Below are 27,395 nucleotides of genomic sequence, written 5' to 3'. Positions count from 1 at the left end.
AGCACTCCGGGCTTTTCGGAGTGTCTCAGCTGCATTGTTACATCGATTTTTGGCAACAGGCTTGAAGACCTTCGAACAGTTAGCAGAGTACTTGGAAGCCGTTCCAGTGCATCCTACTGGTCAGCATTGGGTTGACAATTTCCTCATTCCCACTCTCCTAGTCCATCAGTTTGAGCGTTCAGAACGTGAAGGGAAGTACCATCTCCGGCAATTGACTCTGCAACGCATGATGAAGTACTTTTTTTGCAGCTGGGCACTCGCAGTACGCAAGATACCTAACACAGTATCTTCTCGAGCTCAGAGATCTTCCTGACGAGGCCAAAAATGATCTTCTTTCTGGTAGTTTTGTTTGTCGGCATCAGGAAGGGTACTGGAATGCGGTATCTGCAGACCAGTTTGGTGAACAAACAGCTATGAAGATTGGCAAGGGTGCCCTTAAGGGTATGACATTGTCCTCGGAGCTTGTGTCGGAATGGATTGATTCATTTCCCATTTCTGTACATGTTTCTGACCGTATAGATCATATCTATGGGGAGAATCGTACGAATACACCTCAAAAACAGCACAAGGAGGAGTTGAGACATCGAAGATTGCTGGATGCAGATGATCGCAACAAGATTTTGGCAGAGGTGAAAAAGTAACCACATCCACTCGAAGATCATCGTGCACAGCTCTACAACCCAGTTACTGGGCAAATGGCTTCTTCTGAAGTAAACGTGACCTGCACAATTTGTTGGAGAGCAGATGCAGCAAAACCTCATCTCTGGACTACCAGATGGATTACACAATTCCATCAGCAGTCCCATAAAGACTATGAAGCCAAAAAAACGTTCAAGGAACATGACCAGCAAACCAGTGATTGATCTTGAGAACTTATTCCTGCGTTTACTGTTAATTGGACAGCGCAGGGACCTACGTCTTGAGGCACTCTTCAACTACGAGATGTGTGGCGTACCACCATCGCTCATCGACGAATATGGCTGCCTGAGAAAATCGAACAAATCCAAGCTAGTCCAACGTCTCGGTACAGTTGACATGACTCCTCGAACATCGTTGTATCACATTGTGTGGCCGCAAAGAGGGAGCCCATCTGATTTGATAGAATCTATCAAACACTGTCTGGCTCAGTACCCTGTTGGGTGTGAAAAGGTTGTCGTTTTTGATAAATATGAAGACGGATCTGCAAAAGATCATGAGCGAAAACGACGAGTTGGGGTTGAGCCCATTGAATTCGAGCTCAACATCACAAACAGTCTTCCCAAGAGAGACGTTTTGCTCAAAAGCAAAATCAACAAACGAAGGCTGGTCAGTGTGCTGTTTTCTTTTAACCTGGGCGAGAACACGACATTTGATAGTCAAAGAGCACAGTGCTTTTAAGCATGATGAGGCAGACATCACATTGTCTCGTACGTTCTTGAAGCTGCCAGGTGCAGAACTGAGGTTATCCGAGTTATAAGCGATGACACAGATGTCTTCATCCTTTTGGTATACTGGGTGTACCGGCTAGAGTTGGATTGCAAAGTCCAGATGGAACGATGGGACAGATCTGTGCTGGACATCAATGCTACCTGCAACCATTTGGTGAACAAGTCTTTGCAACTGCTTGGCATGCATGCGCTCAGTGGATGTGATACAACATCTTATCCTCACGATAAAGGCAAAATCACAGCACTGAACACCATGCTTGCGGGTGACTTTCGAGGTCTGGATGACGTTCTTGGAAAGGTGGACATTTCAAGAGCAGATCTCATGAACGCAGTCAAGCCTTTCTTTGTTTAATTATACGGCCAGGTACCAGAGACATCAATGGAAGCCGCACGATTCCGAATATATACCAAAAACAAGAAGAGTCCGAAAGTAAAAGCATAACCTCCCACTTCTCCAAGTCTGCTACTCCATGGATTGAGAGCCCATTTGCAGATGATACTCTGAAAGGCGGTTGATCAGCATTCTCCACCAGATTATTCCATGAACATCACGCAGTTTGGGTGGAGGATACAAGATGGTATTCCAATTCCTGCTGTCGGTGAAAGTGACCCAGCAACCAGAGATTTGATTAAGATGTGATCAAATGCCAATGCAAAATCCATCTGCCTCCCCGCTACTCACTCACTCTTCTCGCGTGGAGATGTGGAGAGACTATCATACCATAATTACATATAATCACGAAAAAAATCGGAAAAAGAGGATGCAAATAGAAGATACACAAAGAGAAGTGACAGTATATATATTTAAATCCCCCGTGCGTAGGGTAGTAGGTATTTAATTAAAGGCCACCATGACGCCCTAACGCTTGGCAGTGCGGCGCAGTACCTCCGCACGAGCCGCGCAAGTTCATATGGAAATTTTCAAAAAAAAATTTTTTTTTCAACCGTAAAAATGACTTTCCACCTTAAGGAAATGCATTAAAAAGTATTTTTCTACTACTCCTTTTTGGACTTTTGCCACTCACACACTGTTGTTCATAATAAGGCAACAATATATTGATTTCATATATTTGTTACATAGAAACTATGACGTCATTGTCCAAGCCCTTCCTGCGTCGTGACTGGCTCGGTCTGGCTGACTCATCTGACTGTTGATTGGCTGATTGTGGGTATGGGACCGAGCTAGTATACAGTTCCGAATAATGCAAGCCGGAAGGCTGACAAAGGATGTGGACGAGGTGACAAGACAAGGAAAATATGAGGAAGGGAAAAATAGGCCAATTATGCTGAGGTTGAAGTCACAAATGGCATTCGACGTCAAGCTCCCTGCAAAGTCTGTAACCGGTTGTTAAGGCAGAAGGCCATGCTGAAAGAGTCGTTCTCCTACGACATTCGAGGAAGGATTCCTGAAATTACAATACTAGGGGATTTAGTCTTGTACTTCTGGATAAGCCTACGGTACTTATCCAGCAGTTCCTCCGACCGGGTCTTGCAGACGTCGTTCGTACCTGCAAGGAGAACAAAAAGAGTCATGAGAAGCCTCAGCGGAGACCTCGTCCAGGGCAGCTGTGATGTCGTCAACTCCAGCTCCAGGATAACAATATTTACGCCTACGACGGGGGATTATTTCACAGAATTCAACTACCTGTTGGCAAATCATAGAGTCTCCAACCAAGAAAGTGCTCTGCTCCTCTTCCTCCTCTTCTAGTATTGCAAATCTGTTAAAGCAACTCCCCTGTGCCAAGACACCTTCAGTTTAGTGGCGGGACCAGAAGAGCAGGCGTGGCGGGTGATGGGGCGACAGTGGTAGCAGGTACGGCGATGTTGCATTGGAGAAATTCTTGCAAGGTTTCAACAGTATGGGTTAATTCAATGATCTTCTGGCCAGCTTGCAGCCTCTCGTCCTGCTCAAGAAGACTGGTTTCCATTTGCTATCTCATCAGGCAAATCATGCAAATCTTACAAATGGGTTTAATTTTTTTAGTAGCACGATGAGCATTTCTTGAGCGCCATTTGTCTATGAATCTGGGAAAACAAACGAAAATAAAAGTGAGGTTAGCTTTAACGTCAGGTCAGGCGATGAGGCCGCGCACAAGAGAGAGAGAGAGAGAGAGAGAGAGAGAGAGAGAGAGAGAGAGAGAGAGAGAGAGAGAGAGAGAGAGAGAGAATTACATAGAGTAACATAGAATTACATAGAAAATCAGACCACACAGACCCCATGGTCCAGACTAGGTGGTCTGTCCTTAAACCTAAGTGATTTTACATTCATCAGAAGGCTCCAAAACGTTGCATTTCAACTCTAGTTCCCCGCTGAGGGGAGTTCCTTGCCGTGGTAGCGGGGCTTGAAGCCTGGTCGGCAGCACCACCTACTTAGGTGGTCCGTCCACCTCTGTAGGGCTTGCTGTTTGTCGGCCAGAGTGGACTAAACACTCCCCCGTCACTACTGGTAATGGAGGCTTACCAGTGGTGACGTATGTGCCTGCCCGACTACCATCAAGGGCATGGCTGAGCCTCCCCACGTGTTTGCCGTGCGTGGCGTCCCGTACACTCCCCGCGCCCTCTCGTCTGGGAGTTGAGTCCACCGCGGGGCAGGGTGTAGTTCCCTTCGGTGGACAACACGCTCCTTTGGCGGGAGGGTTGGGGTAAGACGGGTGGTCTTGTGTGGCCCCGCTCTATCAATCGGCTGGTCATGCGTTGGCTAGGGTCAAGTGGCTGTTGTCTGGTGGGCACCGCAATGGTCCCGCGGCTGCCGCCTCACACCAGGCAGCTGCCACGTATACTTCCCCCACTACCCCTGAGGCTGCTGTGAGCTGTTGCTCCAGCATTAGCCTCCCCATGTTGGGCTCCGTGGTGGGTGGGGGGGTGGGGAAGTGAAATAATTGTCACCTTTTATGGCATCTAAATCCCCGAATTTACCTCGGCCTACATCCCTACCTGACCTCCGACAGTCCCCGAAACCTCTTCTCGGCCTTCCTCATCGCCACCCTGGAGCCGTTTCAGGCTCCGAGTGGCACTAAAGGGCAGCATCTGCCTCTTCTTTCTTAATCCCCAGACGGTGGCTCCCGGACCAAGAGCCGGAAGCAGGGACCAAAGAATGTGCCAGTCTCGCAGAGTTCTCAAGTTGAGGTCCTGCCCGGTCTATTTGAATCTGTATCCTATGACAAATACATCACCGTAAAGTCCCTAGATGGTCGATCTGTTAATGATCTCGACATTTTCGAAGTCCACCGTGAACTTGTCAAGACTTGCGGCAGAGAGCCGAAGATGCTTCCGCAGGGAGATGGCAGCCTTCTTGTGGAAGTCTCTTCTCCTGAAGAGTGAAAGACTCCGTGCCCTCACCTCAGTTCCCGGGCTGCAGTATCATGTGCCCCCCATGCTACCATGAACCAATCGCGCGGCGTGGTATTTTCAAGAGACCTCCTTCGTTACTCGGAGGAGCGCCTGGTTAAGGAACTCGAGGAGTATGACGTTGTTGCGGTGAGGCGTGTCCACAAGAAAGAAGAAGGAGCACTGACACCCACACCCACACTATTCATAACTTTTAATCGGCTAGAGCTCCCTAGAACTGTAAAATTGGCATGGTTAAACCTCCACGTGAAACCATATGTCCCAAACCCCAGACGTTGTTTCCATTGCCAGTTATATGGACATGTGACTCGGACATGCCGCCGCCTGCAGAATGGTCTCCCTAAAGTATGCGTCACCTGCGGTAGGGATGACCATGGTGAGGAGTGCCCAGGCCCTGTTCGGTGCTACCACTGTGCCGAGCCCCATCCAGCTTCATCGAAAGAGTGTGATCGCCTTAGATTTGAGAGAGAGGTGCTTACCATTCGAAATAAAGAGAAATTGTCTTTTGTAGAGGCAAAGCGACTCGCCCTTACCAGGCTGTCTAGTCCTGGTAGAACCTATGCCTCAGTTCTCCAGTCACACGCTCAACGCCGTCTCAAAACCTCCCAGGATATGTCGTGCTCTGCAGCTCCCGTCGTTTCTGTGTCGACGCCTTTACCTGAAATCACACCAAATCGTGTCCCGCTCCGAACAGAGCCACAACAACAGAAACGTTCACGCAGTGAGGAGTCTCTCGATGAGACTCCCCCTACCAAGCTGCAAACTCCGGCGCCAGTTGTAGGATCGCCGGAGGTACCCCGGCCGCCCCTGCGCCAGCTGCTCCGGCTGTCTGTGGGCCGGAGTCTGCTGGTGCTCAGGCTTGCGGTGCGTCGCTGCCGGCGCCCGTGGCCTCAACCTCCGGAGAGTCTTCTCCGGGGACCTCCTCTGCTTCCTCCTCCTCTGCTGCTACCTCAGAGTGGCGGACGGTTGGGAGAGGCGGGAGAGGGAAGACGCCGGCAGCAGTCGCGGGCAGGAGGGTAGTTGAATGCCCCCAGCCTGCCAATCGGTCTGCGGTACATATGGTCTCGCAACCAGCTACAGCTCGGACCAAGGGTCCTTTAATGAAGGGTGATGGCCCCTTTAAAAGGAACCCAGTAGGTGCAGGGCGATTCCTCTCCGGAAGAGCCCCAAAGCACCTCACTAAGTAATCATCTTCAATATCGTGCAGTGGAACTGCCGTGGTCTGCGTGCCAATTGGGAAGAGTTGCTCAGTCTTATAGCCCGTTATTCCCCAGTATGCATTTGCATTCAGGAGACCATGGTAGGAGAAAGTACGCCTTTTGGGCCTCCTGGTTACCATATTTTATATTCTTATCCTCTACAAGACCAAGGGAATCGTGGCGGCAGTGCCATACTGGTCCGCCGTGATATCCCTTTCTCACGCGTAAGGTTGTCAGCTCCCTTCCAGGCGGTCAGCATCCAGCTCTTTCTCCCACGACAGTACACAGTTTGCAGCTTATACCTTCCTCCAAGCGCTCATGTAGAGAGGAGGGATCTTGATAACTTGATCGCTGATCTTCCTGCCCCTTTCCTCTTACTAGGCGATGTGAATGGCCGTCATCCACTGTGGGGAGACTGCACCACTAACCCTCGAGGCGTGATGCTGGCATCTGTGGTAGAAGATGAGGAACTGGGAGTTCTTAATTCTGGAGATATGACGCACTTCCATAGCCAAACGGGTATTTTTACGGCTATCGATGTGTCTTTGTGTTCTTTTAATATTATTTTAGATTTCAACTGGAAGGTTTTACCGAACTTGCATGGAAGTGACCACTTCCCTATTGTTTTATCGTCAGCCAAGGGCGAACCACGCACTCGCCTCCCACGCTGGCGTATAGATAAAGCAGACTGGCAACTCTTCAAACAGCTAAGTTCCACTGCACGGTCATTAGATGACTTCAGCAGCACTGGCGAAGCGGTGGCATATTTTACTACCTTACTACACTCGGCAGCCATATTAGCAGTTCCAAAGACGTCTGGTCACTTTCCCAGACGTCCCATTCCTTTGTGGACCACGGAGTGCGCCGCTTCTTTTAATGCAATACGAGCCTCTTTCTCACGCCTCTGCCGACATCGTGGAGATCCACATTACTTAGAAGCCTTCAAACGGGCGCGTGCCCATGCCCGACGGGTCCTTAAAGAGGCCCGTCGTGCTTCGTGGAAGGCATACGTATCCACCCTAAACAAGGAGACGTCCCTAGCGCAGGTATGGAAACGAGTGAGGAAAATCTCTGGGAAATATACCGTCCCTGCCCCTCCGGTCCTGGAAGAAGCCGGCAGGTACGTGTCCGCAACTATTGCAGTTGCTCAAGTCCGTGCCCAACATTTTACAAATGTATCTAGGAAAGACACTACATCTCCTTCGGGACGCCATCGTCGGCGCTTGGAGTCTGCTGGCCTCAGTTTTGCTTCTAATAACGGCGAGTCGTATAATGCCCCTTTTTCTAGTCTTGAACTTCGTTCAGCTCTAAACCAGTGCCATGACTCGTCACCAGGTCCCGATGACATCCCATACTCCTTTTTACGTCATATTCCTGACGAATCACTTATGTTTTTATTGTCTCTTTTAATAGAATTTGGTATACCGGTGATTATCCGTCTTCCTGGAGCGTTGCCGTTATTATTGCAATCCCTAAGCCTGGAAAGGACCACCGGCAGGCAACAAATTACCGTCCCATATCACTCACTTCATGCCTTTGCAAGGTTATGGAGAAGATGGTGAATGGGCGGCTCATGTGGTACTTAGAGAAAGGGAATATTTTATCACAAGTACAATATGGTTTTCGCAAAATGCGATCCACCTCAGACGCCCTTCTATCTTTGGAGTCATCTATATGTGAGGCCTTCGCCTCCAACCAACACCAAGTTACAGTGTTCTTTGATTTGGAAAAAGCGTATGACACTGCCTGGCGTCATGGCATCTTACTTTACCTCCATGAGTTTGGTCTTCGTGGCCGGCTCCGATTTTTATCAAACAGTTTTTATCGAATCGTTTCTTGAGGGTGAGGGTTGGAGACAAGCACTCTGATGCTCTTCTTTAGAAGATGGTGTGCCGCAAGGAGTATTCTCAGTGTTACTCTCTTCGCCGTGGCCATCAACAGCGTTATTAGTGTACTACCAGAAGGAGTCCGAGGGAGTTTGTATGTCGATGACCTGTCCATCTCAGTCTCTGGATCCAGGATGTCACTGATAGAACGAAAATTACAGCTGGCACTTAACAGGATATCCACGTGGGCTGAAACTCAAGGTTTTCGGTTCTCCCAAACTAAGACTGTGGCCATGCACTTCTGCCGTATTCATGGAGTCCACCCGGACCCAGACCTATACTTCTACGGTCGCAGAATCTCATGTGTGGAGGAGACCCGATTTCTTTGGCTGATATTCGATGCAAGGCTGACCTGGTTCCATCACCTCCGGTATATTAAGGCAACTTGTTTGAAGGCAATTAACCTCCTTAGAGTTTTAGCCCATACCTCTTGGGGTGCGGATCGCCAGACCCTCCTCATGTTGCACAGATCACTTATACTTCCGAAACTGGAGTATGGGTGCGAGATATATTCATCTGCGTCGGATGCTCGTCTCCGTATGTTGGACTCTGTGCATCATGCTGGGGTCCGTCTTGCAACAGGAGCCTTTAGGTCATGTCCGATTGCTAGTATGTTAGTGGATGCCGGCATGCATTCCTTGGACCTGCGCCGGAGGTCTTTAATGCTGAGATGCTGGTATCGGACTCACCGCCTTCCAGATTCTGTGCCTTGTGTTACCGCCTCCCAAGATTCTCGCTCGCGTGTATGACGCTCGGCCGAGTTTCCCTAAACCTTTTGGATATAGGGTGCAGTCACTTATGGCAGCCTGGGCAGTTCCTCCATTCACTGTTTGTCCCCACCGCATCCCGAGGGTGGGCTATTGGCAGTTTCCCAGCGTAGAAGTGTGTAGACCTATAACGGACCAAAAGAGCTCCCTCCCCTGTTACGCAGCACAGTCCTTATTTTTAGAGCACTTCTCTTCTCACGAGGGCTCTGTTCCCGTCTATACGGATGGGTCTAAGTCGGACACTGGAGCAGGCTTCAGTGTCGTCTTTCCCACCTTCTGCCGGGGCGTTAGCCTTCCTAGAGTGGCGTCAGTCTTTACGGCTGAAACTTCCGCTATCTTACTAGCTCTCAAAATTATGTTTAGTCTCCCCCAGAACTCCTTTACTGTTTATAGCGAAACTAGTAGCGCACTGGCTGCTATAGCGGCCCGTGATTACTGTCATCCCCTTATTTTATCGATTTTAGAATGGCTTTACTTATTAAACCGTCGAGGTAGTCGGGTGGCCTTTTGCTGGGTCCCGGCCCATGTAGGGGTTCAGGGGAACGAGCAGGCCGATCGGCTGGCCAAGGCGGCGGCTACCCGGCCTGTCCCTGCTGCTGCACCTCACCTTCGCCCACTTCCCTGCAAAGACTTGTACCCTAACATCCGAGCCACCGCTGATAGCGTGTGCCAGGCCAGATGGGAGGATATGACTGCCACCACCAAGATGGGGGAAGTCACGACCAGGGCAAGACGTCCGTGGTCTTACTCCCACATAAAGTGTCGCAAAACGGAAACCGTTCTGGCCCGCCTGAGGACGGGTCACACACGCTACACACAAGGCTTCCTCATGTCTCGGGGTGTGCAGCCTTACTGCGACGACTGCTTGGTCCCCATGACTGTCCGGCACTTGCTGGTCGAGTGCCCCAGTCTGCAGGACCTGCGTGAGCAGTACCTCTCCCGGTGTCATGTAAATGGAAATTTTTCCCTCTCCCTAATGCTGGGGGAAAAGGTGCTCACCCCGGGATATGACGTCATGGGGTATTTGCGGGAGGTGGGCGTTCTCCATCTCCTGTAGTCTTTTAAACTCTGAAGTTATTCTAATGGACCATTTTAGAACACTTTTTAATACCCCTCAACATACTTTGGTCCATGGATAGATTTTTCTAAACTAAGGTTATTTTACTAATTTGCTTTCCATTTTATTACGCACTCCGGCGCCATATGACCCAAGATGTTGCGGCGCCACGAAGGAAATCCCAAATCAATCAATCAATCAACTCTAGTTAATATTAAGTTCAAGGAAGTGACGGTCGAGCTTGTTTTTAAAGGAGTCAATCGTGTTACACTGGACCACTGACGGTGGGAGCTTATTCCATTCTCGCACTACAACGTTGGTGAAGAAAAATTTGGTGCAGTCTGAATTTACTTGTCTACATTTGAGTTTTATGCCATTGTTCCTCGTTCGCAAAGTGTCATCGATCATAAACAATTTTGTTCTGTCTACATTCGTGAAACCATTAAGTATTTTAAAACATTCGATCAGTTTTCCTCGGAGGCGACGTTTCTCAAGAGAGAACATGTTAAGGGTGGAAAGCCTTTCTTCGTAGGATTTGTTGCGAAAGGAAGGGATTCTTATTTTTTGTTCCAACTTGAAGGACCTGGCACTTGTCTACGTTAAAGGGCATCTCCCATTTATCCGACCAAGCTGAAATTTTGTGCAAATCCTCTTGGAGGCTTTGCCTGTCTTCGTCAGTGAGAACAGAGTTACCAGTCTTTGTGTCGTCTGCAAATTTACTAATGCGATTATTGAGTCCAACATCCACATCGTTGATGTAAATAATGAAGAGCACTGGGCCAAGAACCGAGCCCTGAGGGACGCCACTAGTGATCAGCGCCAACTCTGAATTAAATCCGTCAATCACTACTCTTTGTTGTCTGCTGCTCAACCAATTCGCGATCCATTGGTTTACTTGACCGTCAATACCTATTTCCTTTAATTTGTAAAGTAATTTATGATGTGGGACTTTATCAAACGCTTTCTGGAAATCAAGATAGACTACGTCCAATGATTTGGTTACGTCATAAACTGAGAAGAGATCGTTATAAAAGGTCAGTAGGTTTGACAGGCAGGATCTTTTGTTACGGAAGCCATGTTGTGAATCCCCAATTAATGAGTGGCTTTCGAGGTAACTCACAATTTTGTCTCTAATTATGCTCTCGAGTAGCTTACCTACAATTGAAGTTAGACTAATGGGTCGGTAGTTACCTGGTATTTTTTCGTCTCCTTTCTTAAAAATCGGTGTCACGTTAGCCTTTTTCCAATCCGAAGGGACGATGCCTTGTCGCAAGGACATATTGAATACGGTAGTGAGGGAGGAGAGTATTTCGCTCTTTGTTTCTTTAAGCAGTATTGGATATACTTTGTCGGGTCCGGGACTTTTATTTGTTTTAAGTGAATGGAGAGCTTTAAGGACTTCATCGGTTGTTATTTCAAAATTAAGCAATGCATGCTCAAGATTTACAATAGTACTGGCGTTGTTGGTAGCGAAAGGAAGACTTAGTATTAAACACCGAGGAAAAGTAATTGTTTAAGAGGTTTGCAATGTGTTGGCTGTCAGTCACTAGTGCACCGTCGCTGTCTGTTAAAGGTCCAATACCACTTTTGATCGCCTTTCTGTTGTTTATGTAACTGAAGAAAGATTTCGGATTATTTTTACAGTTGGCTGCAATATTTTCTTCATATCTACGCTTTGCCTGACAAACTAGTCTTTTTACTCGTCGCCTGGCATCATTATAAAGTCTAATATTTTCGGGCGTGCTTTGTTCTTTCTTTAACCTGTAAAACAATTTTCTCTCATTGACTGATTGCTTAATTTCGCTATTAAACCACGGTGGGCTTTTATTAGTGTTAATTCGCTTCTCGCACAAGGGGACGAATGTGTTCTGCTGAGTGAGTAAGTGATTTTTAAAGCTTAGCCAGGCTTCCTCTACGTTGCCGTCATCTGATAGTTGTATTTCTGTTAGTTTTTTTCGGATTTCTACGAAGTTAGCTCTTTTGAAATTGGGCACCTTTACTTTATTTTCAGTCACTGATGATTGAGCTTTAATGTCGACGCGCACTAATTTATGATCGCAAGAACCGTGGTGTTCTCCTACCGTGACATTAATGACTAGGTTATCTTGGGTCGTTATAACAAGGTCAAGTATATTATTTTGTCGAGTTTCTTCTAGAAATTCGATCATTCTATGTGACTCGCCTTCTGTACCTGACAGTGTCGCCCAGTCGATATGGGGGAGGTTAAAGTCTCCTAATATCAGTGAGTCGTTGTTATTAAGTGACTGCCTTAAGACGCTGTACATTTCAAGGTCGTCATCGAGTGATTGCCCGGGAGGTCTGTAGGTGACACATATATTTAAATTGACTTTTGCAATGTTTACTCGTACGCACAAATGTTCAACGTTACTGTTTCTTGGTGTTTTGTCAGTGGGTTGCAAATAGCTTTTGACAAAAAGGGCGACGGCACCGCCTCTACGGTTTACACGATCTTTGTTGAAGAGTCTGCAGCCATCTATGTTGTATTCGGAACTTAAATCAATATATGTGGTGTCGATAAATGTTTCGGTTATAGCAATTATGTCAAAATTTTATGTTAGAGCAAGACATCTCAGTTCATCAAATTTGTTCCTAAGGCTACGCGCATTGAAACTAAGGATTTTTAATTTATCTAGAGGCTTGGTAATAGAGGTGGTGGTACTTGCGGGATCACGGTTAAAGAGAGAGAGAGAGAGAGAGAGAGAGACTGGACGGTTGCAAGGCAGGCCCTAGCAGCGACTGCATGGGGCACAGTCAGAAACGGTGACCCACAGCATGACGTCTCCGCCCTCACCACTGTCCTCAACACCGTCCAGCAGCAACACGTCCCCCACCGCACCTACTCAACCAGCCCAAAAGACCAGCCCTGGTTCGGGTACAAGTGCCGTGTTGCAGCCGAAAGGAAACATAAGGCTTGGACACGATACAAAAGACACCCCACACAGGAAAATAAGGCCCAACACAGACGAGCCTGCAAAAATATGACGAGGACAGCAAAGTGGGCAAAAGTAAGGTGGGATGCCGACAGGAGGAGAAGGCTGTCCTCTAACCAAACCGACCCGAAACAGTGGTGGGGGCTGGTGAAGGAACAGCAAGGCCTTAACCCCAGGAAAGTAGCCCGCCCCTGAGGAAACCTGATGGAGACCTGGCCATCACCAACCGGGAAAAGGCTGACCTGCTGGCCTGTCATCTCAGTCAAAAGATGACAACCCAGGAACCAGACAGGCAGCTCCCCACCCTCCCCCAACTCATCACCTCAAGACTAGAGAGTGTGCTAATCTCTGAAGATGCTGTCAGGAGACATCCGAGGGGCGTTAACACCAGGAAGGCGCCAGGCCCTGACAGCGTGAGTCCACACCTATTGCGGCGATGCTCCGATGAGCTCACCAGCCCCCTCGCCCAAATCTTCCGGCGATGCCTGCAGACCGGGGTGTGGCCTGCACAATGGAAGGAGGCCAGAGTCACACCCGTACACAAGAAAAAATCAAGGTCTGAGCCAGGCAATTACAGGCCAATATCACTCCTCCCAATCATCAGCAAATTATTTGAGAGGAGCATCGGGGAGCAAATGACATCCTTCCTCAAGGAAAACCACCTGCAGTCACCGAATCAGTTTGGTTTTCTGAAGGGCCGCTCTACCTCTTTCTCCTCTCAAAGTCCTGGCATGACACCCTTGATGACGGCCACACCTCTCTCGTGATTGCCCTGGACATAGCTGGCGCGTTCGACTCCGTTTGGCACCGCGGTCTGTCGGCGAAGCTACATCACCTAGGCATCACGGGGGACCTGCGCCTGCTTTCAAACTACCTGTTATGTAGGAGCCTCCGCGTAGCAGTCAACGGAAGCACCTCGACCACTTTCCCGGTGGAGGGGTCCGTTCCACAGGGGTCCGTCCTTGGACCTATTCTGTGGAACATATACTTTAACGACCTCCTGCAAATCATCCCGGCAGCAAGCGCCTACCCCGACTACTGCACCCTCTCCAGAGCATATAAAAGGGAGGAAGCCCAGGACGTGATAGAAAGAGGTGGGGAAAAAGGTGGCAAGTCAGGTTTGCCCCTGACAAAACCCAAGCCATGGTAATATCACGCTCTCGGGAGGACGCGAGGCAACTCCAGGGCAGGCTGAGATTTGGGAACGACACCATCCCTCTGCAGTCCAGCGTCGACATCCTAGGCGTGAAGGTGGACACTCAGCTGCGGTTCGACCGTCACCTTGAAAGGGTGGCGCATAAAGCCTCCCAGAAGGTGAACCTCCTGCGCCGCATGAAGAACCTCCTTCACGCTGAAGGCCTGAACAGCCTCCATAAGGCACAAGTCCGTCCAGTGATGGACTATGCACCGCTCACCTGGATGGCCAGCGCCCGCTGCCACCTCAACCTGCTGGGCAAGGTGCACAGGAGGGCAGAACGCCTCATCAACGGTACCCAGCACCACCGACCGAGCCAGTGGGAGAGACAGCGACAACAACAACAACAACAACAACAACAACCACACGAGCGAAGGGCAGGAGCGGCCACGAACCAGCTGGACAGCCTGGAGCACCACTGCCGAGTCGCTTCCCAGACGATTCTACACAAGGCACAAGTGGGCCAAGCGCCCCCACCTGACGGACCTGAAGACTACTTGGAGGAGGTCTGAGCGCAGCACGAGAACGGTGCTGAGCAACGCCTCCCTCCTGGAAGTGCCAATGGCCCGCTCCAGCACTCACCAACGTGCCTTCTCCATCGCAGCGGTGGTGTGGTGGAACAACCTCACTGCTGATATGGACGTGACACAACTGTCCACTCATCAGATGAAGGTTGCGTCCCATAGGTGGCTACTCCTACACCCACCGTAAAAGCGTAAATGTAAACGCTTGTAAATAATTATAAACATGTATATAATTGTAATCTCGGCAGAAGCTTTTGAAAAGCTCCCCACCGGGGGAACATTAGCTTAGGAAAATAATATTGCCATGTACTAATATACTAAACATGTGTTTAAATAAAGAGAGAGAGAGAGAGAGAGAGAGAGAGAGAGAGAGAGAGAGAGAGAGAGAGAGAGAGAGAGACAGAGAGAAAGCGAGGGAGGTTGCGAGAGATTTACATAGATTTACATAGAAGATCAGACCACACAGACCCCATGGTCCAGACTAGGTGGACTGTCCTTAAACCTAAGTGATTCTACATTAATCAGATGGCTCCAAAACGTTACATTTCTACTCTAGTTAATGTTAAGTTAAAGGAAGTGACGGTCCAACTTGTTTTTAAAGGAGTCAATCGTGTTACACTGGAGCACTGAAGGTGGGAGCTTATTCCATTCTCGCACTACAACGTTAGTGAAGAAAAATTTGGAGCAGTCTGAATTTACTTGTCTACATTTGAGTTTTATGCCATTGTTCCTCGTTCGCAAAGTGTCATCGATCTTAAACAATTTTGATCTGTCTACATTCGTGAAACCATTAAGTATTTTAAAACATTCTATCAGTTTTCCTCGGAGGCGACGTTTCTCAGGCGAGAACATGTTAAGGGTGGAAAGCCTTTCTTCGTAGGATTTGTTGCGCAAGAAAGGGATAATTTTTGTTGCCCGACGCTGAACACCTAATTTAGCAATGTCCTTTGCATGGTGGGGAGACCAAAACTGTACCGCAAATTCCACGTGGGGTCTGACTAAACTATTGTAGAGCGGAAGTATTACATCTTTATTCTTGAATATAAAGTTTCTTTTAATGAAGCCCAACATTATGTTCGCTTCATTTGCTGCATCGATGCATTGCTGTGAGAATTTGAGGTTCGACGCGATTTTGACCCCCAAGTCCTTAACGCATTGAACGCATTGACCTGGCACTTGTCTACGCTGAAGGACATCTCCCATCTATCCGACCAAGCTGAAATTTTGTGCAAATCCCCTTGGAGGCTTTGCCTGTCTTCGTCAGTGAGAACAGAGTTACCAATCTTTGTGCCGTCTGCAAATTTACTAATGCGATTATTGAGTCCAACTTCCACATCGTTGATGTAAATAATGAAGAGCACTGTGCCAAGAACCGAGCCCTGAGGGACGCCACTAGTGACCGGCGCCCACTCTGAATTAAATCCGTCAATCACTACTCTTTGTTGTCTGCTGCTCAACCAATTCGCGATCCATTGGTTTACTTGACCGCCAATACCTATATGCTTTAATTTATAAAGTAATTTATGACGTGGACTTTATCAAACGCTTTCTGGAAATCAAGATAGACTATGTCCAATGATTTGGTTACGTCATAAACTGAGAAGAGGTCGTTATAAAAGGTCAATAGGTTTGATAGGCAGGATCTTTTGTTACGGAAGCCATGTTGTGAATCCCCAATTAATGAGTGGCTTCCAAGGTAATCACAATTTTGTCTCTAATTATGCTCTCAAGTAGCTTACCTACAACTGAAGTTAGACTAATGGATCTGTAATTACCTGGTATTTTTTTATCTCCTTTCTTAAAACTTGGTGTCACGTTAGCCTTTTTCCAATCCGAAGGGACGATGCCTTGTCGGAAGGACATATTGAATACGGAGAGAGAGAGAGAGAGAGAGAGAGAGAGAGAGAGAGAGAGAGAGAGAGAGGGGGGGGGGGAGAGCGAAATACAAAGAGAGAGAAAGCGAGGGAGAGAGAGAGAGAGAGAGAGAGAGAGAGAGAGAGAGAGAGAGAGAGAGAGAGAGAGAGAGAGAGAGAGAGAGAGAGAGAGAAGCAGGTGAGGGATAATTATAAGATTCAGTAGGAGTCAAAGAGGATTAAGCTACTTGGAAACCTCAAGGGAATAGGGTCAGGTCTCTCACGGCCATAGTGTTAGTCTTCCCCATTCCCTTTCCGTCCCCATCCCCATACACGGGACTGAGATATGGACAAACCGCGTCACCTTCCCGTCCCCGGGACAGATATGAGGGACCAATCCGCATGTCATAATAATGTTGGCAGCACTTTCAAACCAATAATTACAGAAAACGAAATAAATAATGCATTTTTTTACACGCCATTGTATTCATAAACATTATATATCATAAAACAAAGCAATAGCGTTGTTGATCTACAAGTAAATAACAAGTAACGCGGGTAAGTTAATTTATGAGACAGGTTGGTATCCATGACTCGTCACACACATCCGGGCAGCCACACCGGGGTTACCAGGTCGTTTCATTTATGGCATTTTTGTCTTAAATCAAGGTGGTGCCCAAGAAATGTTATTTTTTATGGTATATGTTAAGTATTCCCATAATAATGCCATATTTAGTCATCAATCTGCTGTCTTTTGCCATTCTTGTGGACAATTATAAATGAATATTCAGGAATAACTGTACGTTTACAATCAAATGGAAACACCACAGACTTTACAAACTAAAAAAATATATATTAACTTTAGCAAAGTTTGCGATATAATATCAGTCATAAGATTATTCTGATACTTTTCAATATATGCCCTTCTATAATAACAAATAGAACACTATTTACTCTTGAAATATACGAAGGAAAAGCCGAAGATGTCCTGCTCTCTGCCCCCTCGGAGTCAACACTTTTCCCACCCCATCCGCACCCTCACGGGGTAACGTAAAGCAACCCCAACCACATGGGGACGCTTTACACTACGGGTTATGGCCATGGGTAAGGGATGGGGATGGGATGGGAATGGGGAAGTCTAACACTATGGCCGTCAGTTCCGCAGGAGTGTGAGAGAGCGGCGCAGTGTTGCCACTTGAGATGTGCAAATATTCAATATCTAGCACGGAAAGAGAAAGAATGTAACACTAATGTTGTATGTAAGTGTGTATATATGTACACAGAACACTACGAGAAGGTAGATAACAGGTAGAAAGGTAGTAAACTTAAACCAAAAATGTATCCTTTCAGCGAACCACAATTCGTTCACCCAATACTCAACAACAACAGCGTATGGCACAGCACTCAGCAAACAGCACTTGACACTCAGCACACAACAGGCTCGCCAATTCGATAGGCAACACTTTGCAACAGGCAGCGAGTACAGAAGACGCCATGAACACTGTACCCCAATCCACGAGGATGATGGCAAGAAGCAAGTGAGGTCACGTAAGGCGGGATCAGGACTCTAAGACGCTCGGAGCAGAGTGAACAACCAGCAAGATAGGACTTAATTTTCACTAAAGGAATAGACTTGTTAAGTGAAGTGCAACACGAGTGTCCACTGGGAAAAAGTGACCATGAAGTATTACAAATAGAAATTGACGGAGAATGTGAAGTGATTGGATTAGAGAACCACAAGGAGAAAAAACGAAATTACAATAAATCTAGGTAGAATGATTTGAGTGCTTTGTTTAAAATTTTAAATTGGTCAGAAATTAAAAATCGGAGAAAATACAACAACAAAACTTCCTTAAAACTTATAATGAAGGTGTAGTAAAGTAGGTAGCCAACTATTTCCTTTATTACAGAGGAAAAAAGAGTTCTGGGAGAAAAGATAAATAAAGCTAAAGCATGAAGCAATTTAAGAAAAATGAGAAGGAATGCCATTAATAGTGAAAGCTGTAGACAAGCTAGAAATTATTATACTAAAGTGAGGAGAGGAGAAGGAATAAAATATGAAAAGAATATAATAGTAAATGTAAGGAGACCCAAAACTTTTGTATAAACATATAAATAAAAAAATAAGGAAAAAAGCAGCTGTGAATACGATCAAAGTGGGGTACCAAGTCTGTGAAGATTCAAAAGAAATTTGTGAAATATTAAATAAAATCTTTCAGAAAGTATTAACCCAAGAGACAGAATTTGAAGAGAGAGAAGAGATGAAGATTGAGGTGTCAAAAGAATGGAAAACATAAAAGTGTATAAAGAAGATATACTGGGCCTATTGAAATCACTAGGTGGTAGGAAGGCAATGGGTCCAGATGAAAAATCAGGCCAAGTACTGAAAGAGTGCAATGAACAGTTATTAGAACCAATTCATGACAGGAAGAGGAAGCATGTGGTATCACTATATGAGCAGAAATAGACAAGAGCCTCTGAAGTATAGACCGGTTTCCCTAACAAGTGTAATGTGCAAACTGTGTGATAAGATAATTAAAAGAAAGTGGGTGGACCATCTGGAAAGAGAGAAGATAATAAATGAAAGTTAATTTGGATTCAGACAAGGTAAATCTTGTGTCACAAATCTAATATGTGTTTATCCGAGAGTAATAAATATGGTACAGGAGGAGGCGGATGGGAAGACTGCATATTTTTGGACCTAAAAAAAGCTTTCCAGAAAGTTCCACACACAAGATTACTGTGGAAATTAGAACATAGAAGAGGATTAGGGGAAAAATTACAGAATGGATGAAAACTTACCTAACAAACAGGGAAATGAGAATCATGTTCACAGATGAAAAATCGGATTGGAGAAAGGTCACAAGTGGAGTGCCACAGGGATCAGTGTTAGCGCCAACAATGTTTTTAATATATGTAAATGACATGCCGGAAAAAAAGTAAAGAGTTATATGAATATGTTTGCAGATGGTATTAAACTGTTTAGAAAAAAAAAAGATAAAGATGACTGTAATAGGCTGCAGGAAAATTAAAATGAGATACATGAATGGGATAAAGAATGGGAAATGGAGTTTAACGAAAAGAAAATTTAATGTCACACAATGAAAATGGGAAAAGTAAAAATAGACCGTGTGGAGTGTATAGGATGGGAGGAACAATCATTGACACAGTGAGTGAAGAAAAATACTTAGATAACATAAAGCAACAAGATACACGGACACCTGAGAAGCACAGACATAAGATGTTCGGAGAAACAGTTTGCTACAAAATATTAGAGTGGCGTTTCACTAGTTGGACTTGATGAAGAAAATGATAACAACATTGATTAGCCCAAGGCTAGAGTATGCAGTGGCTGTCTGGTCACTACACAGGAAAAAGGATATAAGGAAACTCGAAAGGATCCAAAGGATTTCAACCAAGATGATACCAGAACTATCAAACCTGTCATACGAACTTTGGTTGGATGAGCTGGTCCTACCAACACTCGAAGAAAGAAGAGAAAGAGGAGACTTGATAGCGTTGTACAGGAATACAAGTAGAATGGATGCGTTGGATATAAATTATTTGCTCAAGACAGAAGAGGGGAGACAGCTAAGAAGACATAGTAAGAAACTGAGAAAGGGGACTTGTTTGAAAGATACCAAAAAAATACAGTTTTCCATACTGCAGTGTGGATACATGGAACTGACTAATGAAGCAATTGTTGAAGCAGACAGTGTCCATAAAATGGAGGGAAAGCTGGACAAATATAGAGTGAGAGACATGACTGTTTGAGCATTAGCTTAGGACCATGTATACTACAAAGAGGTAAACAGTAATAGGTAAATACACACACACACGCACACAGTAACTGTATCAGACAATTTGTCTTATAATTGTAAGTGGGACATACAACCTGATGAGAAACATAAAAGTTGCTTTTCAATATCTGGATGAGGAAATGATGGAGAAACCGATTGTAACCATGATACGTCCAAGACTGGAATACCCTGCAATTGAATGGTCGCCGAGTACAATGACAAATAAAAGGAAAGTAGAGAGGATTCAAAGCGCAGCAACAAACCTGGTTCCAGGAGTAAAAGATTTAACATACGAAGAGAGATTGAAGCAGCTGACCCTACCGACACTGGAACAAAGGAGGGAGAGAGGAGATTTGATCGCGGTATATAGGGTGCTGAGTGGGATGGAAAAAGTGGACAGAGATTATCTAACAAAGTGGGATACAAGAGAATCAAGAGGCCATGGAAGGTAGATGAAAAAGGAACCCTGTAATAGAGACATAAAGAACAGCTTGCCACAAAGAGTGGTGGAGGCCTGGAACGGCCTGGAAAAGATGTGGTTCACGCAAAGGCGATTCATGAATTTAAGCCCAAGTTGAAATATAGTAGATAGAGACGAGACAGTGCCAGCGTAGCTCCTGTCCTGTATACCACAACTAGGTTATTAAACACTAACCTTGATGGTGTATGAAGTGTTGGGTTGAAGGTGGTTTATAAGAAATGTCTTCAGTAGTCCCACTGTTTGCTGTTTCCGTCCTGTGGCCTCTCCTTGTACTCCCCAGGACACTTTGAAGGACTCAAGCTCTCCATCAAGGGGGCTGCCTTCGGTGTAATCCCAAGTCACCAGCAGGGAAGTCCCGTTTGCAACCTCCATTCGCAGATTAGTCACATTCCCAGGTTCTGTAAAGCATAAGTGGAGTCACCTGTCCTTTGCTATGTTAGAAGGAGGAGCAGAGTCATGATGCGCACCATACTTTAATGCTAATGGTTAGAATAGACGCCCGCCGCTACAAGCTAACAATTTTTAGTTATCACCGAATAGACTAAAACTACTTACATGCTGTCCTGAAGACTACCTATCAACCCGGACTCTAAATTATTGTAAAAGAGGATCACAGATCAACTCCGGGGTCCACTATGAGCCTAGCAAGATGGCACCACTATAAGGGCCTGCCTGCAACATAACAGGCTTTGGTAGACCATCCGCTAGTAGGAGTAGGTAGGAAGACCCCTACCGAACGGGCGTGAGCTACTCCTGGTGAGGATATATGGGAAGCGAGGAGAGTGCTGAAGCCCTTCAAAGACCCTTCCCATGTCCTCACTAACCGTTTCCCTTTTGTCTCAACACCAGAGAGCAGTTCAGCATGCTCTCTAAAGACAGTTCCTCTCTCTTTCTACACCACACTACATTCACACAACACACACATCTTTTCCCAAAATTAAAAATTCAAAATGGCGAAAAACAACACTGCATCGGAGTCCCCGCCTTAGGGGGGGACCATAAATTCCCCCAGGGAGGACTCCCCTTCTGGCTGCCGACTTGAGAGGTGTCCTGATAACTCCTCGAACCTCCTCCTTATCAATTACTGCAACATTCGTGGTCTTCGTTCTAATTTTCAATCTGTGGAACACCATCTCTCCTCCTCTAAACCTCATCTTCTCTTCCTCACCGACACACAGGTTTCTGAGGCTACTGACAGCAACCTCTACTCTGTTCCCTTCTACTATCTCTATTCTAAATTTCAATCCAAAGCTGGATGTTGCGCCTACGTGCGCAACGACATCACTTGCTCTCGTGCCCACGACCTTGACTCTTCTGAATTGTCTACCATCTGGCTAAGACTTCATTGTCATTCTATTACTAAATACATATGTGCTGTTTATCTCTCACCTAACCCTATTAACTATATAAAATTCTTTGATTATTTGAATTCTAAAGTGGAGCACATCTTGTCTCACTCTCCCTTCGCTGAAATCTCCATCTTGGGAGATTTCAATGTTCACCACCAGCTTTGGCTTTCATCCTCTTCCACTGACCAGCCTGGTGAACAAGCCTACAACTTTGCTCTCCTCAACGACCTAGAGCAGTTGGTTCAGCACCCTACACGTATTCCCGACCGTCTTGGACACAGGCCCAAAATTCTAGACCTCTTCCTTACCTCTAAACCTTCTGCTTACTCTGTCAAACTGTTCTCTCCGTTGGGCTCCTCCGATCATAACCCTATTTCCGTTTCCTGTCCAATCGCTCCTGTACATCCTCTGGACCCACCGAAGAGGCGATGCTTCTGTCATTTTGCTTCAGTTCGGTGGGACGACCTGAGGATGTACTTTTCCGATTTCCCGTGGAATGATTACTGCTTCCAGGAGAGAGACCCCTCTGTGTGTGCCCAGCGCATCTCATAGGTGATTGTCTCTGGAATGGAGGCATACAATCCACGTTCTTTCTCTACTCCTCATGCCAAAAAGCCTTGGTTTAATCATGCTTGTTCTCGTGCTATTAAAGATAGAGAGGCAGCTCACAAAAGCTTCCAGAGCCTTCGAACTCCCGCTAACTATGACATTTACATTTCTGCCCGGAATCGTGGCAAATCTATTCTCTGACTTACCAAAACTTCTTTTATCAATAGAAAATGTCAACACCTTGCTCCTTATAATTCTTCCCGTGACTTCTGACATCTTGCCAAAAATATCTCCTACAATTTCACTTCTTCCTTTTTCCCTCCTCTCCTTAACCCTGACGGCAGCACTGCCGTCTCATCTGTCTCTAAGGCAGAACTCTTCGCTCAAACATTCTGTAAGAACTCCACCTTGGACGATTCTGGGCATATTCCTCCTACTCATCACCCCTCTGACTCCTTTATGCCTGTTATTAAGATTCTTCCAAATGATGTTTTCTATGCCGTCTCTGGCCTCAACTTTCAGAAGGCTTATGGACCTGATGGAGTGCCTCCTATTGTCCTTAAAAACTGTGCTTCCGTGCTCACACCCTGTCTGGTCAAACTCTTTCGTCTCTGCCTATCAACATCTACCTTTCCTTCCTGCTGGAAGTATGCCTTTGTACAGCCTGTGCCTAAGAAGGGTGACCGTTCCAATCCCTCAAACTACCGCCATATAGCTTTACTTTCCTGTCTATCTAAAGCTTTTGAATTAATCCTTAACCGGAAGATTCAAAAGCACCTTTCCACTTCTAACCTTCTATCTGATCGCCAGTATGGGTTCCGCAAGGGGCGTTCTACTGGCGATCTTATTGCTCTCTTAACTGACTCTTGGTCATCCTCTCTTAGCCGTTTCGGTGAAACTTTCTCTGTTGCGCTAGACATATCGAAAGCCTTCGATAGAGTCTGGCACAAGTCTTTGCTTTCTAAACTGCCCTCTTTCGGATTCTATCCCTCTCTCTGTTCCTTCATCTCCAGTTTCCTTTCCGGCCGTTCTATCTCTGTGGTGGTAGACGGTCACTGTTCTTCCCCTAAACCTATCAACAGTGGTGTTCCACAGGGCTCTGTCCTATCACCCACTCTCTTCCTGTTATTCATCAATGATCTTCTTTCCATAACAAACTGTCCTGTCCACTCATACGCCGACGACTCCACTCTGCATTATTCAACTTCTTTCAATAGAAGACCCTCTCAACAGGAAGTACACGACTCCAGCCTGGAGGCTGCAGAACGCTTAACCTCAGACCTTGCTATCATTTCCGAGTGGGGCAGAAGGAACCTTGTGTCCTTCAATGCCTCAAAAACTCAATTTCTCCACCTATCAACTCAACACAATCTTCCAAACACCTATCCCTTATTTTTCGACGACACTCAGCTGTCACCTTCTTCAACACTAAATATCCTCGGTCTATCCTTAACTCAAAATCTCAACTGGAAACTTCACATCTCCTCTCTCGCTAAATCAGCTTCATCGAGGTTGGGCGTTCTGTATCGTCTCCGCCAGTTCTCCTCCCCCGCGCAGTTGCTATCCATATACAGGGGCCTTGTCCGCCCTCGTATGGAGTATGCATCTCACGAGTGGGGGTCTCCACTCACACAGCTCTTCTGGACAGAGTGGAGGCTAAGGCTCTTCGTCTCATCAGCTCCACTCCTCTTACTGATAGTCTTCTACCGCTTAAATTCCGTCGCGATGTTGCCTCTCTTTCTATCTTCTATCGATATTTCCACGCTGCCTGCTCTTCTGAATTTGCTAACTGCATTGCCCCCCCCCTCCCGCGGCCCCGCTGCACACGACTTTCTACTCATGCTCATCCCTATACTGTCCAAATCCCTTATGCAAGAGTTAACCAGCATCTTGACTCTTTCATCCCTCACGCTGGTAAACTCTGGAACAATCTTCCTTCATCTGTATTTCCTCCTGCCTACGACTTGAACTCTTTCAAGAGAAGGGTGTCAGGACACCTCTCCTCCCGAAACTGACCTCTCTTTCGGCCACCTCTTACGATTCTTTTTTAGGAGCAGCGAGTAGCGGGCTTTTTTTTTTATTATTGTTTCCTTTTTTGTGCCCTTGAGCTGCCTCCTTTGTTGTATAAAAAAAAAAAGCTTCCAGTAAGAAAGTCTACCATCGTCATAGGAATTACATTAAAAAATAACAAAAAGGGTGTGGGTCATGGTCTTGGTTTGGGAGTTAGTTACCTTAGGTTTGCTAAGGCCAAGCTTGTGTGTGTGCGTGTGTGCACATACATAATTTATCTATCCAAACTCACCCCCAAACCAACATCAAGACGTGGGCCAAAGTGTTTCCTACATCCTTGTATCAAATCTAGCACATACCTCAGTCACGTCTTTAGCCTTCGACCATTTCCCTTTAATTTGGTTCAGTGGGCAGTGCAATCATTTACAACTGTAGACACACACACACACACACACACACACACACACACACACACACACACACACACACACACGACTACTACTACTGCCAGGAGAATGAACGAAGAGGGAGGTAAGGAAGGGAAAGGAGTCTTACCTCCCAGCGTGGTGGTTGCGATGATTACAGACTCAGCACCGAGCTGATCCACGCCTTTGTTCTTCCCTTGAACCTGAGAATGACAAAAGCATGTTAGAACACACACACACACACACACACACACACACACACACACACACACACACACACACACATACACAAACATTCACATACTACCCCCAAAAGATCCACAGCCTTAAGCAAGCTAACATTGGGAAATGGTTTTCAAAAATTAAGGCCTTGTGTGGCCTCAACAACAGCGCCCCCTCCATCCCGGGCGTATCTCACCTCCCGCCACCTGAAGCAGCCGAGGCCATCAATCTCCACTTCTCGGCCATCTGTCAGTCCCTCCCCAGCCTGGACCTGACCTCACTCCCAGCTTACCTGCCCGCCCCATCACCACTCCCCACGGTTGAGGCCTATGAGGTCGCCAGGTCACTAAGCCAACTTAAAACAAAGCGGTCCACCACGCCCACTGATCTCCCCGTCAAACTGTACCAGGAGTTTGCCCCCGAGCTGGCCACCCCCCTCGCCTCTATTTTTAACGCTTCCTTCCGTCAAAGCCAGTGTCCTGCTGACTGGAAAACAGCATATGTCACTCCGATTCCCAAGACCACCCCTCAATCACTGAGTGACTTGAGGCCTATTTCTATCACCCCATTCCCAGCCTCCTGTGTGAAGCCTTCATTTTCAAGTGGACTTACACTCATCTTGCTCCCCTCATAGACCCACAACAGTACGGCAATATCAAGTCAACCTCCACCACACACTGCCTAAATAATCTCCTGGACTTTGCCTACAGAAATCTTGAAAAACGCAAAACATCAGTTTCTCTCGCTTTTATTGATTTCCGAAAGGCTTTTGACCTAGTTCACCATACCACAGTCATCAACAAAGCAATAAACCTAGGGCTTCACCCTAACCTGGTCTCCTGGCTGGCTGATTTCCTGCACCAGCGTAAACAGGTGGTGAGATTTCAGGAGTGGCCTCCCTCCTCTACACCTTACTTGGGGTACCTCAGGGGTCCAAAATGGGCCTTTGTGCTTCCTTATCCTAATTAATGACGCCCTGACCCACACACCCCACCGCTGGAAGTACGTGGACGACACCACAGTGGGAGTAACAGTTGACAACAGCAACCCAGATTATTCCCACCTCCAGGAAACACTACACAACCTACACACATGGACAACACAAAACATGGTCACCATTAACGACACCAAAACTACACTCCTACACATTAACACTCCCTTTGCCCCTGTTGCCCCCCCTTTGGTGTCATCAACGACACTCCCCTCCAGGTAGTTACATCTGCAAAGCTACTTGGAGTCACCCTGGACACCAAACTCACATGGAAGGAGCACGTCTCCCAGCTCACTAGATCTGCCACCTATAAACTGTACCTGCTGAGGAGACTCAAAACGCTGGGGCCCCTGAGGTGCGCTGGCGAGCGTGTACTCCTCGTTCATCCTCCCCAAACTGACATACGCGTCCCCAGCGTGGTCTTCCTCCATCAACATCACGCAGCGCCGCCAACTTGAACGCGTCCAGAAACGAGCCTGCAAAATCATCCTGGGCCCTCACTACACCAGCTATCAGGACGCCCTCGACTCCCTCCATCTCACCAGCCTACAACACCATCACGAGACCCTACTACACCGGTTCGCAACCAAGCTTCTCAACCAGCCCAGACACAGACACATCCTCCCACCCGCAGTGAACCGCCCTCAGCACTCAGTGCGACACCACAACATTATTGCCCCGATACGGGCACGGACTGACCGCTATAAGAACAGCGCAGTGCCCGTGATGGTCAAATATATCAACAATGCAAATTAAGAGCAGCACAATTTGTATGTTTTGTAAATATTTTTCATTAGGACTTATTGTTGTTGTTATTATGATTATTATTATGATTATGATTACTATTATTATTATTATGATTACTATTATTATTATCATTATTATTATTATGATTATTATTATTATCTTTACTATGATTATTGCTATTATTGTTATTTCTATTTTCCTTTTTATTTTCGATCATACTACTTTGTTCATTTGTCTCATTCATTTCATTTAATCTTCCATTGATGTATATTTTCAGCTCTAGGGCTGCCTGGTACTTCATGAAATAAACCGTTTATTATTATTATTATTATTATTACACACACACACACACACACACACACACACACACATACGCACCATGGAAATTACCATTTACAGTTACCATAAATCGACTCAAAAAGAGCACTTGCTCATGGCGGGAGGGTATCCGCTGACGATTGGGAGTCCAACTCGCGATCAGGCCGTGGTGAATTATACACACACACACACACACACACACACACACACACACACACGTGTGTGTGTGTGTGTGTGTGTGTGTGGCTCGAACAGCTCGGCCTGTCGGACCGACAGGCCGAGCAGTTCGAGCCCGC

The 27,395-nt window shown here is 46.5% G+C and overlaps 1 protein-coding gene across 32 annotated transcripts in view; it reads right to left on the bottom strand.

The window, feature by feature from the left end:
• Window positions 1-27,395, bottom strand: part of LOC126983884 (receptor-type tyrosine-protein phosphatase F-like) — a 334,247-nt gene that overhangs the window by 267,592 nt on the left and 39,260 nt on the right. For 20 of the 32 annotated variants that reach the window (XR_007736281.1, XR_007736311.1, XM_050837047.1 and 17 more), the window contains 2 exons: window positions 24,952-25,024; window positions 20,663-20,886 (listed from right to left, as the gene is read on the bottom strand). The exons of 8 other annotated variants lie outside the window; for them this stretch is intronic. Coding sequence is in view for 22 of the 24 variants with exons in the window: in XM_050837047.1 (XP_050693004.1) it covers window positions 20,663-20,886; window positions 24,952-25,024 (297 nt within the window). In the remaining 2 variants the exon portion in view is untranslated. The remainder of the gene's footprint in view (window positions 1-20,662; window positions 20,887-24,951; window positions 25,025-27,395) is intronic. 4 more of the 32 variants (XM_050837242.1, XM_050837271.1, XM_050837138.1 and 1 more) reach the window with 2 other exon arrangements.

This window comes from Eriocheir sinensis, chromosome 5, assembly GCF_024679095.1.
Source record: "Eriocheir sinensis breed Jianghai 21 chromosome 5, ASM2467909v1, whole genome shotgun sequence".
Taxonomy (NCBI): domain Eukaryota; kingdom Metazoa; phylum Arthropoda; class Malacostraca; order Decapoda; family Varunidae; genus Eriocheir; species Eriocheir sinensis.
The sequence above is the reverse complement of the archived record's forward strand: the minus strand, read 5'-3'. Positions and strand labels throughout refer to the sequence as shown.